Raw genomic sequence first — 17,500 nt, 5'->3', positions numbered from 1 at the left:
CGCTGGTCCCCTTTAAGGAACTAATGTGCATGTCTCCTTTAAGAAACTAATGCGCTGGTCACCTTTAAATGCCCTGGTCACCTTTAAGGAACTAATGCGCTGGTCACCCTTAAGGCGAGACACGGCAGGTGAAAACATTGTTTTTTCATGCACTGGTCAATTTCGAGATTTTGGGCTAATTTGCTACCTTAGCATGTATTCTTTCACACTACTACAACAACAAAGCCCGATTTACACATTTAGGTGTTTATTTCATTACATTTTGTCTACTCGCGCCTGTATATTTCTCCTAAATTCACCAAAAGTTAGTCTTCTAACGTTTCATGCTCTACCGCGACCCTGCTACAAAACATGACGTGTGTAGTACCGTTGGAAAGCTCTGTTTTTCCTGCATGACGTTGTGCTATCCAAATATGGACACTTCCTTTGTAACCGCAACCAATCGCGAAAGTTCAAAGGCGAGTCTAGGCTGAGAACGGGATCTCATTGGCTGTGTTCCAAGGCTGTTTTCTCAAATTGAGTTTTTCTCATTTTCCAGTAGAAACATCTCAGCCTATGTAGCACCTATGTACACCAAACTTTCCAGATATACACTTAGCAGTATTTTGAAGATATTTACAGAGGGATTTGTTAATAAACCATTCCTGGCCTGATTTATGTGACATTTTAATTAAAAATATATGGCAAAATCGATTTTTTAAGGCTATGGACAGTATATTCTGATTTCCTAGGTAATGAAAGCAGATATCCTGAAATCCCTCTGTAATTTCATTTTCATCTTGTATGCAAACAAAATGAAAAAATAATTTTGTACCTGGCTTTATCATATGTTCAGATCTATCTACCGAAAATATATGCAAATTTGTGCATATTTAATGAGTGCCTAATTTGCATAATTAAACATTCGAATTTCAAACACTTGTAATACATTTTTTGTTCATACTTGTGTAAGTAATCAACTGAGGAAGTGTCATGGTGATGTCTATTATTTTAAAATTTTACCCTATTCACCTGTAGTGTCTCACCTTAAGGAAATAATGCGCTGCGCACCTTTAAGGAACTAATGCGCTGGTCTCCTTTAATGCCCTGGTCACCTTTAAGGAACTAATGCGCTGGTCGCCTTTAAGGAACTAATGCGCTGCGCACCTTTAATGCGCTGGTCACCTTTAAGAAACTAATGCGCTGGTCACCTTTAAGGAACTAATGCGCTGCGCACCTTTAATGCGCTGGTCACCTTTAAGAAACTAATGCGCTGGTCACCTTTAAGGAACTAATGCACTGCGCACCTTTAAGGAACTAATGCGCCTGGCACCTTTAATGCGCTGGTCAACTTTAAGAAACTAATGCGCTGGTCACCTTTAAGAAACTAATGTACTGCGCACCTTTAAGGAACTAATGCGCTGCGCACCTTTAATGCGCTGGGGCCTCATGTACAAAGCTTGCGTACACACAACAATGCTGCGTACGCCACTTCTCAAGCTCACGTCCGGATGTACGAAGACTGACTTGAACGTGAGAATGTGCGGTCCTCCACGCCAACTTCATGTCTGGCATACGCACATTTCCAATGTGTATCGTCAGTTGGCGACACTTAGAGGCAATGCAGCGCAACAACATTAGTTGATCGCGAGTCTAGGCCTTTATTTGCACAGTATATTGTGAAACGTGGGTTATTAAAAATGATAACACTTCGAAAGTAGGCCTATGTTTCTATATAAATGCAACATGCGTAAATTCGACTAAGTTATGCAACAATCTATCTATAATGACAACTGTAGACTTATTAGAGGATAAGAATTAAAAGGGAATGTGAAACAGCCTACACAGCGCCGATATTTGGTTACACGATTGTTGATGACTGGCTTATCAAACATTTCAGATTTTGAAGAGCTTTCCACAAAACCTGTGATAAATGGGGTCGGCTTCACGCATTTGCCCATGCCTTAACATTTGCTGAGTGTTTTCCCTTCATATCTTTGATAGTTTTCATTTTAAAAGAAATACATATGGGACAGGATCATGCATGTGAATAGATAGGCTGACTAATAAGCGCGAATATAAGCTATTTCCCTTAGTGTGATTGACTGCATGGCTAATTTGACTTTCCTCAAGTAAGCATTCGCATTATTGTCACACTTGTGTGCAAATATCTGGATATGATCCAGAAATCGTAATGTTGTGGCGATGTGGCCTCGATCAACTTAGTTTATTCCATTCGGGTACACGATGCGTGGTACTTGGACACGATTGATTTAATGATTTTTTAATAAATGCAGTTCTGTTGTAATGGTCCAAATGCATTCAAACCCAGTTATGCGAACCCTGTCACCTACTTGCAGACTGGCCAATCTTGCCACGGTCTCCTGTAGCCACTGCCACACTTTGCCACTGTTTTTGTAAGTTAGTACGTTTTTGTTAGTAATTAAAGGTGATAAAGACGTAAGATTCTTGCCATTTCGTCAGATAAGTACTTCTACCTCGCATTCGCTGGAAATGAACTGTTTTTATTAATTTGATGATTTCAATTATTAAACTTTGGAGCAGGTTGAATGATCCACAGATGAGTTTTCATTGTTATTAATATTGCGGGATACGCCATTTTGTCTTTGCGGAGGTCTGCGCTCTCGAGTGGCCTAGTGAGCATATTAAAATGAGCGTGACTGAGGGAGGAGAGAGGGTGGAGTGTAATGCTCGTGCATGTGCGCTTAATTTCACGTTAATCCGGATGTACAAAGAAAGGCTGCGTGGAATGCTGCGTACGCACAGTTTCATACATCAGGATTTTTTTGTGCGTACGGTACATTTCAGGTTTGCACTTACGCAATGTTTTAGTATGAAATCCACGCAAGTCTTTGTGCATGAGGCCCCTCGTCACCTTTAAGAAACTAATGTGCTGGTCACCATTAAGGAACTAATGCGCTGGTCTCCTTTAAGTAACTAATGCGCTGGGCACCTTTTAATGCGCTGGTCTCCTTTAAGGAACTAATGCACTGCGTACCTTTTAAGGAACTAATGCGCTGGGCACCTTTTAAGGAACCATGGAGTGCTGCTTTAGCACACAACCCTTTAATGTCGTGTTCCCAATTCAAATCAGCTGTTTGTCTGCTGCGGTGTGTGCTGTCTGCTTGCACTCTTATGTTTTTAACGTGTGTATGTTTGTTGTCTGTTGGTCTGTGTGTGTGTTAGATGCTGCCGTTCCGAGCGCGTGTGCTGCGTGCTCTGGCTGCTCCACTGGATGATAAGAAGAGGCTGGTGAGGAAGGAGGCCGTGCAGGCCCGGGGGGAGTGGTGAGTTACACACACTATATACACACACACTATACACACACACACACACACACTATACACACAAACTATACATACACACACACACACTATACACACTATACACACACTATACACACACACACTATACACACAAACTATACATACACACACACACACACACACACACACACACACACACTATACACACACACTATACACACTCTACAAATACACACTATACACACACACACACTATACACACACACACACACACACTATACAAATACACACTATACAAATACACACTATACACTATACACACACACACACACACACTATACACATACACACTATACACACTATACAAATACACACTATACACACACACACACACACACTATACATATAGACAATACCACACACATACACACTCACACACACGCTGAAACAGGCAGGTACACGCTAGAAGGTATTTGTCTTTTAAGTGCAAACAAAGACACACACACACAGTCTTTGTCCCTTTGTCCCAGTCGTCACATGATCACACAGCGTCATGTGAGAGAGATCTCTTACTCCCACTGACAGCACACACACTTGCTGTGAGTTGGGCAGCACACACACACACACTTGCTCTGAGTCGGGGCAGCACACACACACACACACAGGCTTGCTCTGAGTCGGGCAGCACACACACACACAGGCTTGCTCTGTCTGGCTGCTAAGAGTACTATGAATGGGGACTGTGTTTCAGGGAAGCCCTTCAATGGGCCTTACACACACACACACACACTTCATTTCATGACACACTACTTACAGTGTAGTTCCCTCACATACTCTCTCTCTGTGTGTGTGTGTGTGTGTGTGTGTGTGTGTGTGTGTGTGTGTGTTTTAGGTTCCTGCTGGGAAGCCCAGGAAGGTGAACTTGAGAAGGAGGAAGAGAAGAGAGAAAAGTGTGTGAGTGTGTTTGAGAGACAAGGATGCGTGTGTGTGTGTGTTTACAGCAGAGGATTCTGGGACCCCCCCCCTCCCTCCCTCCCTCCACGCTACATCTTTTTTAATCATCCACTCCGCCCGCCCCCCCCCCCCCCCGATGTAATCTCGGCCTGTGCCGTCGCTTCTGTCCCATACACGCACAAGAGTCCAGCACTGCTACTGACCAACAGGAAGTCCTGTGAGGTGGATGCTCCTCTCTGTGCTGATTGGTTAGGGGTGTGTGTGTGTGTGTGTGTGTGTGGACCACTGACCCACAGAGAGGGGAGTTCTGGAAGAGCATCGTCAGTATTGGACATTCATTTAGCGTCATGGCAACCAGACTCATAACATCACAACACACACAGTAATGCACAGCCACATAACGGACCATATTTAAATGTCAAGTAAGTTCACCGGTCATTAAAACATTTTGTAAGATTAACACGGGTGTGTGATTTCTTAACAGAGTGTTTTCTGTTGTGTTAAACTGTGTATTTCAGAAACATTATTCATAAAAATAAAGGAGAAAAAAAAAATAATTTTATACAAATAGTTTTAAACAGTCAGGATGGAGCATCGCTCCTATCGGTCTTGTAGTCATGGCAACCTCTGTCCACGGTGCCAGTATCATCCCCACGGGTTCCGTTTGGGAGTATGAGGGACCGCCCCGTGATCACACTGGTTTTCCCCCACGCGAGTGTGCATGTGCTTTGCCGTCACAATCGTAACCAACACGGATGCCACAACAAAGGTAAAACATATTCACTAATCTGAAATAAACAACTGTATTTGATTAAAATATGGTGTAAGACGTTTGTGAGAGAAGGATATGCAGCTTTCAAGTGATAAAAACGGCACATTCCCAAGTTCACATTAAAACGGTTGAATATCAAAGTCCACAAGGACTACAAACCAACTACAACGTGACGACGTTCCCATGCGCATGAACTGTTGCTATGGGATCTGGGCCGGGTTCCGTTGGCAGGTTAGTTGGACTAATTAGTGGTTCTGATTAATTGATATTTAATTAAATGTAACACTGTGAGAGAACTACAATCTGGGCTACACGTACATAATGTACTCAACAACACACACACAGGGGTCAGAAGGAGGTCATGATCGCCTGTGATGATTATTAATGTCAAATTATTACTCATGAGACGTCTGTGTGGCCCTCCGTACGCTCATCTTAAGAATGTCAGTCAAGAAGACCACACCCACCCTGTTCCTCAATGACTCCGCCTCTCAAGGAGAACCAATCTTTCCATTGGTTAGCTTCAGACTGATGTCACATGTTCGTTAAGAGGTTTTCTGCGAGCAGTCTTGACTGATGCTGGTGGCTTTTGCTATCACACAAACACATCTGCTGAGAACTGACACACACTGATCGATCGCTCGCACACACACACGCTGAGAACAACACACCCAGTTAGTTCGTTATCTCCAGACCCTCCATATTGGATCTGTGGTGACCGGACAAGACGCTGTTTGTTCACTGATGACTTGGAGAAGAAGCTGAAATGGCCCGTCCATCTTGGAGCAGAACCTGGGTCAGTCCGTCCTGCCATCAGTAGCTTTGTTATGGAGCAGTGGAGACTGAGCTGAGATGGAGGCCCTGTGCTGACCAGATGCAGCTCCGCAGGTGGGAGTTGAGAGAAACTGGAGGCCCTGTGCTGACCAGATGCAGCTCCGCAGGTGGGAGTTGAGAGAAACTGGAGGCCCTGTGCTGACCAGATGCAGCTCCGCAGGTGGGAGTTGAGAGAAACTGGAGGCCCTGTGCTGACCAGATGCAGCAGTCTTTGGCACCAAGAATGTCTCACAACTCGGCACATCTACAACACACACACACACGAAAAACACGTACACTGAATCACACGCTGTTCGTTAGTAGAAAGTAGAAATCCATCAGTCCCCAAAGAGGGTTTTGTGCGCCAGTCCTGCTGCAATGCGGCGAGCTCCATTTTGGATCCGAGAGCTCAGCGTCCAGCAGCGTCCAGTGCTCAGCGTCAGCCTGCTGCAGTGCTCCAGAGCTCCTCTAGGGGGCGACGCTGGTGTGTGTCCATGAGGGGGGTGGGGGGTCAGATGGCCATGGGGTCAGTCCTCTGGGGGGGGGCATCCCATATGAGGCCATCTCCGAGGGGGGGGTGGGAGGAGGGCAACAGGACACGGGTGACCCAGTGGCTGAGGGGGCAGAGGAGGACCAGAGTTACACACACCACTAACGCACGCACACACACACCACTGACGCACGCACACACGCACCACTGACGCGCACACACACACACACACCACTTACACACACGCACACACACACCACTGACGCGCACGCACACACACACACACCACTTAGACTTAGACGCACACGCACACACACACACACACATCACTTAGACGCACACACACGCACACGCACACGCACACGCACACGCACACGCACACACACCCCTTAGACGCACACACATCACTTAGACACACACACACACGCACACCACTTAGGCACGCACATACACCACTGAGACACACACACACACACACCACTTAGACGCAGGCACAAACACACACACCACACTGACAGCGCACACATACACACACAACTTAGACACACACGCACACACACGAAAGGAATGGAGACGTATGCTACACATCACACACATCTGCTCTGTAAGATGCATGCATGACTGACCACTGACCAGAGCGTATACACACACACACATCTGCTCTGTAGGATGCATGCATGACTGACCACTGACCAGAGCGTATGCGTATACACACACACACACACATCTGCTCTGTAAGATGCATGCATGACTGACCACTGACCAGAGCGTATGCGTATACACACACACACACACACATCACACACATCTGCTCTGTAAGATGCATGCATGACTGACCACTGACCAGAGCGTATACACACACACATCTGCTCTGTAAGATGCATGCATGACTGACCACTGACCAGAGCGTATACGTATACACACACATCTGCTCTGTAAGATGCATGCATGACTGACCACTGACCAGAGCGTATACACACACACACACATCTGCTCTGTAAGATGCATGCATGACTGACCACTGACCAGAGCGTATACGTATACACACACATCTGCTCTGTAAGATGCATGCATGACTGACCACTGACCAGAGCGTATACGTATACACACACACACACATCTGCTCTGTAAGATGCATGCATGACTGACCACTGACCAGAGCGTATACGTATACACACACACACGCACACTTCCTACCAGAGCGTATACGTATACACACACACACACTTCCTACCTGGGCGTATACGTATACACACACACACACACTTCCTACCAGAGCGTATACGTATGTATACACACACACACACACACACACACACACACACACACACACACACACACACACACACACTTCCTACCAGAGCGTATACGTATACACGTATACACACACACACACACACACACTTCCTACCAGAGCGTATACGTATACACACACACACTTCCTACCAGGGCGTATACGTATACACACACACACTTCCTACCAGAGCGTATACGTATACACACACACACACACACACTTCCTACCAGGGCGTATACGTATACACACACACACACACACTTCCTACCAGAGCGTATACGTATACACACACACACACACACACACACACACACACACACACACACACACACTTCCTACCAGGGCGTATACGTATACACACACACACATACACACTTCCTACCTGGGCGTATACGTATACACGTATACACACACACACACACACACACACACACACACACACACACACACACTTCTGACCAGAGCGTATACGTAATGCTGAATTCTGATTGGTCAGTTAAGCGTCTGTGCTCTACTCTGCACCCACCTCCTCTTTTCCACTCCAAACAGGATTTTGAAGTTGTTGACTCGTCCAAAGTAGTATGGGTTTCTGAACACCTACGGAGAGAGAGCGGGGGGGGGTCAGCCATGCATGTTCCACTCACGGACTTTATCAGTTATGACCATAGACTGTCCAGTTCTATATATACAGTCTATGGTCATGACGTACAGTAAGTGTGCATGGGAATGAATATATAGTGAACCAAAACCACTAAATGCACTAATGCCTGATCTATCCCACAATCCTGTGCACCAATGCCTGATCTATCCCACAATCCTGTGCACTAATGCCTGATATCCCACAATCCTTTTTTTTTTTTTAAATCTCTTTTTATTAACCAAGAACAACAAAGTTACATACCTACATGAAATACATTTGTTTTTCTCCAACATTTTTAAATAATAATAATAAATTTTTTTTTTTTTAAAAAACAACAAAAAAATGTTTAATTAAAAATAACAAAAACCCCACCCTGCCCACCCTCTGTGCGTCTTAGTATGTAGCCAGTCAAACCAAAGACAATCGTAAGTCACATGTACACTTATAACCATCTTATACCAAATAAAATAAATACATAATCCAGTAAAACACAATAAATGTGTACATACACATACAATATCCAGTAAACAAACCAATGGTACATAAAACCAATATTGTAGACTTCTTTAGGCCTTAGCCATCTCAGTGCTTTTAATGTCATTAGGGACTCTCAGGAAGGGACTTAAGTTTTTCAAGATATGTTATTAATGGGTTCCAGATACCATAAAAAAGGTCATTAGACCCTCTGAGTGCATACTTTATTTTTTCCAATTTCAAATACATCATAAGATCAGTCAGCCATACAGATACTTTTGGTGGGTATGGGGATTTCCAATGTAAAAGAATTTGCCGTCTGGCAATCAAAGTCGAAAAGGCTAATATATCTTTATACCTAGCAAGTCCTATATGGTCGTTTGGCACGACTCCAAAAATTGAGGTATACACATTGGGCTCATCTATTTCTATAACTTCAGATAACGTTTTATAGACCCCTAACCAAAATTGATCCAAGCATGGGCATGACCAGAACATGTGGGTCAAAGTTGCTGGAGCGCTATGACACCTGCTACAACGGTCATCCATGCCTGTGAATATTTTTGCCAATTTAGCTTTAGAAAAATGCATCCTATGCAAAACTTTAAACTGGATTAAGCTTAGACGAGCACATGATGTAGTCCCATTAACCCTACGCACATGATGTAGTCCCATTAACCCTACGCACATGATGTAGTCCCATTAACCCTACGCACCGCTTCCATCCATATACTATCTGGTATTGTCTCTCCTAGTTCAGCATCCCACTTTGCTCTAATCTTATTTACAATATTGTCACCATGGGAAGTGATGATGTTATAAATTCTGGAAATAAGTCCCTTTAAATTAGAAGACACTTCCAAGATATCCTCCAAGACAGATGATATCCCACAATCCTGTGCACTAATGCCTGATATCCCACAATCCTGTGCACTAATGCCTGATATCCCACAATCCTGTGCACTAAGGTGTAATATATCCCACAATCCTGTGCACTAAAGTCTGATATCCCACAATCCTGTGCACTAATGTCTGATCTCTACACTCATGCGTGTGTGTGTGTGTGTGTGTGTACCTTGCCCAGCTGTTGGAGGCGTTTGGCCTCCTTGCGGTTGATGTGGCGCTCCACACTCGTCTCTCCACGCAGGATCATCACAGAGTGCCACAGCGTCAGCCCACCCAGAGCCAATGCCACCGAGCTACACACACACACGCACACACACACGCACACACACACACACACACACACGCACACGCACACGCACACACACACATGCATGTTATAATTGTAAAACAGTTTGATACTGTTATTGTGGAACAGTCTCTTGCTGAAAGTGAGTGTGAATGTAATGTAAGCACTTTCAGACATACGTGTAAGACCGGAGGTTCTGCCGATGTTAAACGGTGGGGCCGTATATCTGAACGACATAACCGGTCATATGGAAGTCCGAATTCACCCGGTGTTTATACTACCCCCCCCCCCTAGTATTTCCTCCGGACATTATGTAAATGTGCTGTGTCTGAACGAGGCGTAGAACATGCAGTTTAAATTCACACCTAGTGAGAGGGCGTGTTGGTGACGTTTCTTTCGTGCGTCCATGTGGTTAGATCTGACTTAAATGCCAGTGTTATGATGGAGTGGCATAGTGTTGTCCAGAAAATCTCCGACCTGGAAAGATGCAGACATCACGGAGCTACTGTCCGTGAGGGCATACAACATTTTGATAGAACACATGAAGGGAACGGCACGTTGTAGCCTACAACTGCATGGCAAGGCCAAACGAATTCAAAAGACTGAATCATCATCAGCAGAAGGCGCTGAAAAGGCAGTAGCCTACAGCGACGTCGTTGACGACAATAACAGGAGTATTTAATAAATTGTTAGCCAACACGTTTTTCTGTTCATTGATAGCCTTCATGACCTGCTGAGCTCAGTGATATTTGCTGAGCATAAATATGCCTAGAGAAAATGAAAACGAAGAAAACCCAACTTTGTTCCAAGCTCCTTACGTAAATGCAATAGACACATGGGGAGAGGATGCTTTTGGAAAATTAAACCAAACTTCACTGTTATGTCAGTATTTTGTTTGTTGCTTAAAAATGTTGTATGATGGCCTTGAAGTCTTGAGTTAGCCTACTGAATTGGCTGGTAGCCTACCATAAAGTTTGTGCATGCTCTCTCTCTCCAACGCAAACCAGATTTGGGGTTATTCTGCTACATAATGTTGAAAACAGATAAATGTGTTTATTCGAAGCACACATACAAATACTGTAGGTCAATTTCAAGTGCGCACTTACTGTATGTGACGCCTACTTCAAGTATTAGCCTACGTACAATAGATTTCTCTTCTTTAGCCTACATAATGCATAGGCTACACTTTGTAAACAAAAAGCAGCTGTGACAGGCAGCGGCCGCATATATTCTGCGTCATATCTCGCATCTTGTGAACTCTACAAGCCCCCACCCCTCACTCGACAACCACACGGAGATTCTGTAATGTGCGTGTATGTCGCATACATACGTACGTATAAGGTCAGTATAAGGTCCGCAGGTTAGCATCATATCTGAATCATCCGAAGGGTAGGACCTCCGTTTGACAAACCTCCGCATATACTCCGGAGGTTATATCTGAAAGCGCTTTGTGTGTGTGAGTGTGAGAGTGCGAGTGTGTGAGTGCAAGTGCGTGAGTGCAAGTGCGTGTGCGTGTGAGAGAGGGAGTGTGAGTGTGAGTGTGAGTGTGTGTGTGTGTGTGTGTGTGTGTGTGTGTGTGTGTGTGCGTGTGAGAGTGCGAGTGTGTGAGTGCAAGTGCGTGTGCATGTGAGAGAGAGAGGGAGTGTGTGTGTGTGTGTGTGTGTGTGTGTGTGTGTGTGTGTCTATATGTGTGTGTCCCACCTGGTGAGGACCCAGAGGTAGATGATGCTCTTGTGGTGAAGTCTCTCACTGAAGGTGTAGGGAGGAGCAGGAGTCTGGTAGGAGCTCTGGAGGAAAGAGTGAAATAACGAGGGATGAAGAGAGAGAGAAAGAGAGAACAGGGGATGAAGAGAGAGAGAATGAGGGATGAAGGAGAGACAGGGAGAGAGAAAGAACAAGGGATAGAGAGAAAGAGAGAGAACAAGGGATGAAGAGAGAGAGAACAAAGGAGAGAGAGAGAACAAGGGAGAGAGAGAGCTGTCTGCCTAAGCGGACCAGCACCAACACAATGCTGGGTCTACACCATAGACTGTTTAAATAAGTGGACAAAACCTCTATGACGTCTGGGTTTACACACACCCACTACAGATGTCTGCCAAAGACAAAACACACTAACACAACACCACACACACACACACACACTACAGACGTCTGCCAAAGACAAAACACACTAACACAACACCACACACACACACACACACTACAGACGTCTGCCAAAGACAAAACACACTAACACAACACATACACACACACATACACACACACACACAGCCTTGTACTACAGGGCACTACTAGCTCCACATGGAGGACTCTATCCCAGGGTGCTTTGCTGCTACCTGCATCGTCATGTATCCAGGGGGGAGGAGACTATACAGAAGCCCCGCCCCCGTCACCTTGTCACCTGGCAACTCACGCTCCAGGCTCCGATGTGACTACAGGAGACGACATGAATCAGCTGGACATGACACTGACACACACACACACACATGCGCGCACACACACACACACGGACACACACACACATGCACACACACACATGCGCACACACACATGCGCACACACACACGGACACGGACACACACGGACACGGACACGGACACACAGACAGACAGACAGACAGGAAACGCGGGTGGGCTGTATGCATGAACACAATTGTCCACATTATTTGACCTAGACATCACCGGGCCTGACCCTACCTGCCCCCTAGACATAACCGAGCCTGACCCTACCTGCCCCCTAGTACTAAGTCCAGATGCCACGCAGGTGAAGGCATGTCTGAACACAAAAGGGTAAGATGCGGTAAATTCACCCCTTTGCTGTGTGAAGCTGATGGGGTCCACTTGGTTTAACTGCAGTTTATGAGGTTATGACTAGGGCTGGGCGATATGGCTGAAAACTCTATCACGATATAAGTATTTCATATCACTCGATATCGATAATTATTGATTTTTTTTTTAAAAATCTATTTCAGATAAGGACCAGAAAGGGAGAAAAAAAGTTACATTTAAACACTTATTTTAAACTTAACCAATTCCTCTGATTTTAATCACCTCAGTTGTCAATCAAAGCAAACAGGGGAAAAATAGCAATATGATGAAAAACACTCAAATAAATAAATGTGCACATAAGTCTGAATGAAAAGCAGCACTGGTTGAAGCCTGGAAATATCGTAAACAAAGTAGCTTAATTTGCTAGTTTATCATAGTCTACTGGTTAGACTGTTCAGTTTACCCACGTGTGTTTATATTTCAAATGAATATTTTTTCTCCTTGGGACAGGCCCGTTTGAGTCTGGGAAAATACTTTTCCATTTGCATCGGGATTGAGATGATTAGAACTTAGCAGTCAATTTGAATGCAACAGTTTTGAACAAATTCGTGCAGCGAATACTAATGATGCTAACCGGATTTAATAGCAATTTAGCCAGTTGTCTTGCACGATTGTGAATGTTTGGATTACATGTGCATGCTGAGGAAGGATGCGCCTGTTGAGAGGGAGAGAGAGAGAGAGAGTGCGCAAGGGGCAAGGACTCATTGAGAGTCTGTGTTGAGGTAGGCCTACTTCTATCGCCTAGGCTACTCTGGTCGAGTTGCACATACTACAATGCAAGATATATTTAGCCTATTTATTTATGGACAACGTAAGGCAGGAGGTGTGTGTTGCTTTTAATTATCGAATGTTCTATCGAACGTATTTTTTATTGATATCGATTACATGTCTATTGCGATATATATCGCTATCGTTTTATCGCCCAGCCCTAGTTATGACTCATAACCTGCCCCCTAGACATCACCCGGTCATTACCCTACCTGCCCCCTAGACATCACTGGGCCTGACCTTACCTGCCCCCTACTTGCCCCCTAGTACTAATCCACTAATTCTCCTTCAACTTCTAGCGAGTGCATCTTTGGGCACGTGGGGCCGGCGTGGAAGTGTTTTCAGACCTTCTTTCCGTATCAGCGATTTGGACTTTAGTAGCAGCATTAATCATCATTATTGAACCTACATTGTGCTCCACACACACACCCTAACACCTGTACAACTGGACCCAACACACACTGTGCACGCACGGCATTGTATGTGTCTATGAACATGTCCAGGGAGCTGATGCTGCAGTACACACACCCCATGGTCATGTACACACACACACACACACACACACACACGCGCTTACCTCCACAGCATTGTATGCGTCTATAAACATGTCCAGGGAGCTGATGCTGCAGTACACACACCCCATGGTCATGTACAGACAGAAGCAGAAGAAGTGGCGATGGTTGAAATGTCCGACACAGTTATTCAGCCACGCTGGACACCAGGGTTAAGGCCGAACCCGGCGGACATCTCAACACCCCCTTCAGCTGACCTCAGGTGCGCTATTAATGCAGGTGACCTCAGGTGCGCTATTAATGCAGGTGAGCGTGTCAGTCCTGATTAATAACTCACAGCAGTACAACACAGCAGGGGACCGTGTCAGTACTGAATAATAACTCACAGCAGTACAACACAGCAGGTGAGTGTGTCAGTCCTGATTAATAACTCACAGCAGGGGAGCGTGTCAGTCCTGATTAATAACTGACAGCGTGTCAGTCCTGATTAATAACTGACAGCAGAACAACACAGCAGGTCTGAAAGGATACGACAGTGGTGGTCCATCTTCAGGATGCATCTACAACAACATACAGGAGTTAGATGGACTAGTTCAAAACAGGAGGGGTGTGTCTGTGTGTGTGTGTGTGATGTGTGTGTGTGTTGAACGTATGCTGAGCGTGTGCTGAGAGGTGTGTGTGTGTGTGTGTGTGTGTGTGTGTGTGTGTGTGTGTGTGTGTGTGTGTGTGTCCTCACCTGTTGCAGATACTGCAGTGGTGAGTGCGTGCTGGCTTTGGGATGATGCACTTCTTACACATGGTCACAGTTGGTACATCTCTCCTCTCCTAAGGCAGGAAATGAACGAACACACACGCACACATGCACACGCACACGCACACACACGCACGCACGCACGCGCACACACGCACACATGCACGCACGCACGCGCACACACACACACACATGCACGCACACGCACACACGCGCACACACACACACACACACACGCACACACACGCACACACACACACACACGCACAAAATGGGAAAACAGGGTTAGCTCAAATGTGTCTGTGTGTGTGTATTTGTGTGTATTTGTGTGTGTGTGTACCTGTGGGGGATGTCCAGGGGAGGTGCTGGTGGCCTTGTAGTAGTGGAAGGTGACCATCAGCAGGTTCCAGTGTCCGTAGCAGAGGTGCCAGAGCACCCAGTGAGGAGCGTACGTCTCCAGGATCAGAGGCAGCACACACGCGTACACGATCAGCACCACAGAACTGGTCAGTGCCACCACCAGACACACAAACACCTGTGCGCACACGCACACGCACGCACAGACGCACGGACGCACACACACACCAGGACGTTAAGGACAGCCTAGCAACACAGTCTACCAACATGAAGTCTGATCAGATAGAATCAGATAAAATGAAATGGGAGTTTCATTTCCCAGAATTTCCTAGAATAAGGAGAATTCAAAAGCCCAATAGACCTCTGCATATTGTCTACAAAAAAAGACCCATATCTGCAATCTTTGCCCATATAAAGAGATCCAGATCTCCTTATATGGGCAAAGATGACACCCCGATATCCTTGTATGGACAAAGATGGTAGCTTTGGGTCCTTCTTGTAGGTGAGCTTATATAATTTAATTTGTAATGAACAGTTAAGGTCAGTTAAGATGGGAGAATTCATCATGGAGATTGTAGTCTGTAGGCCTGGTGTATGTGTTGTGGGAGAGTGCATGATGGGTAGTGTAGTCTGTAGGCCTGGGGCCTGTACTACGAAGGGAGCTTAACCTACCCAGATGTAACCCAGGGTTACTTTGTTAAACCAGGGTTGACAAAACCTGGTTATCTTAATTGGTGTTAATCGGTACTACGACGCTGATTATGAAGTTGATTTGTTGAGCCGGGGTTAACCTAATTGGAATTTGTGCGCGTTCACATAAAAGGGGCGGGTTGCAGCACAAGTCACCACTTTCAATGATGACGCGATCACCTGATTTTACGGATGAATTATTATGACAAGTTATGAGGAATTAAAACCCACTCTACGACAAAAATCAAATACGTCGGCAATGAACAAAGCAAGGCTGTTGGCAACGTATTGCATATCAGGTAGCCTAAATGCCTAAAAGTAAAGTTTTATTCCCACATGTTCTTCAAATATGTGTTACGGAGGATTAGTAGCTTGCGGAATGTCTGAAATGAGTTGAAATAATTAAATAGCCTATTTTGAGTTCATAGAAATGCCTACAGATGCAACCCAATTCAGAAGTGGGCATATAGATTACAGTAATAGGATAATTGAATGTTTAAGTAGCCCCCATTGACTGATTTATGTATGCCTAATCCTGTGAACATTTCAGATGCAACACCATTGCCAAACGCACATGGCAGCAGGTGAAAATGAAACACAAAAACATTATTCAGAATAGTAGGTTTATATAGTTATAGTTTGCATTAATATTTCTTAATTATGAAAACATGTAGGCCTAGCTTATAGCCTTCACTTGGCCTCTGTTTTACAGCTAACAAGAAAAAGGTGTCTTGGAACACTACTGTAGGAGAAAAGGCACCAGCCAAGGATGGATCATGGCTTGTGCCAAGTTCACGTGCACAGGGGCCCTCAGCCAATGGGGGCCCTCGGATTTAAAAAAAAATTGCCATGAATTTAGGCTAGATTATACCTTCTGTCTGTTAATTTGCGGCACAACTGAATGGTGTTATGGAACCGCGGACCGAAAGAAAAATAAACTAAATGTTTTCCTGATCAATAAATACTTCTTAATTCATAAAATATAGAGGCATAACATTAGGTGGAAGTGGTAGGCTATGAGTGCTCATTCAATGTGTATGCGTGTTTGCGAAAGTGAAACTGACCCACTCGTGGGTAGGTGAATGAAGTGGATTCCTGCAATGTTCATGAAAACAGCATAGCGATTGGATAGCCTAATAATTCGTGACTTGTTGTAGGCCTAACAGTAGCTTATATCATAGCAAATAGCCTATGGCGATGCCGATGACAGATAGGCCTACACTTATTTCACTCGTCTCGCTGGAGTGAGCGCATAATGTGGGCTGTTGCGCAAAGAAATTCATTAGGGAGATGATCTGCATCTTCATTTACCAAACGCTATAGTTTTGCTAACATCTCCACTGTTAACGTGAAATATGTCTCCATGCAAGGTAGTGTCAAGCAGCAGTGAAGTGAAAACCTTATCATGCAGGTAGCCAATGTTCACGTCACCTGAGTCAGACAGAAAACGGGCCCTGCTTGCTCTGTTAAAGTTTGTATGCCCCTTCCAAACTGCGTTAAAAGGGTATATTTAACAGCCAGAATTTCGAAATTTTCCCGGGGGAGACACCCCCGAACCCCCCGTAATATGATCAGCACCACCTCTCACAAAATACTATCAACGTCCCTGCTACCGGTCCGTCAGATGACAACTGTGTCCGGTCCGTTTAGTGAAAAATGTTGCTGTAGACTGTTTGGACAGCAAAGGGAGATTGCA

The 17,500-nt window shown here is 45.1% G+C and overlaps 2 protein-coding genes across 8 annotated transcripts in view; one reads left to right on the top strand and one right to left on the bottom strand.

Annotated features, from left to right (window-relative positions):
• The window catches only part of mms19 (MMS19 homolog, cytosolic iron-sulfur assembly component), a 51,989-nt gene that overhangs the window by 27,829 nt on the left and 6,660 nt on the right, over positions 1–17,500 (top strand). For 3 of the 4 annotated variants that reach the window (XM_042086734.1, XM_042086732.1, XM_042086733.1), the window contains 2 exons: positions 3,187–3,287; positions 4,159–4,680. In XM_042086734.1, the coding sequence (XP_041942668.1) occupies positions 3,187–3,287; positions 4,159–4,186 (129 nt within the window). In that variant the 3' untranslated portion in view covers positions 4,187–4,680. Of the gene's footprint in view, positions 1–3,186; positions 3,288–4,158; positions 4,681–17,500 lie in introns of those variants that run through there. The other variant, XR_006030847.1, reaches the window with a different exon arrangement.
• The window catches only part of zdhhc16b (zinc finger DHHC-type palmitoyltransferase 16b), a 28,189-nt gene that overhangs the window by 4,924 nt on the left and 5,765 nt on the right, over positions 1–17,500 (bottom strand). For 2 of the 4 annotated variants that reach the window (XR_006030852.1, XR_006030853.1), the window contains exons 3-10: positions 15,098–15,292; positions 14,743–14,831; positions 14,538–14,566; positions 14,072–14,205; positions 11,600–11,685; positions 9,782–9,905; positions 8,119–8,189; positions 5,640–6,419 (exon numbers count right to left, since the gene is read on the bottom strand). Coding sequence is in view for 1 of the 4 variants with exons in the window: in XM_042086803.1 (XP_041942737.1) it covers positions 6,317–6,419; positions 8,119–8,189; positions 9,782–9,905; positions 11,600–11,685; positions 14,072–14,205; positions 14,538–14,566; positions 14,743–14,831; positions 15,098–15,292 (831 nt within the window). In the remaining 3 variants the exon portion in view is untranslated. Of the gene's footprint in view, positions 1–4,329; positions 6,420–8,118; positions 8,190–9,781; positions 9,906–11,599; positions 11,686–14,071; positions 14,206–14,537; positions 14,567–14,742; positions 14,832–15,097; positions 15,293–17,500 lie in introns of those variants that run through there. The other 2 variants (XR_006030854.1, XM_042086803.1) reach the window with 2 other exon arrangements.

This window comes from Alosa sapidissima, chromosome 3 (assembly GCF_018492685.1).
Source record: "Alosa sapidissima isolate fAloSap1 chromosome 3, fAloSap1.pri, whole genome shotgun sequence".
In the NCBI taxonomy this organism is placed as follows: domain Eukaryota; kingdom Metazoa; phylum Chordata; class Actinopteri; order Clupeiformes; family Clupeidae; genus Alosa; species Alosa sapidissima.
Note: the sequence above shows the minus strand (reverse complement) of the source record. Positions and strands in the feature narration are given on the sequence as shown.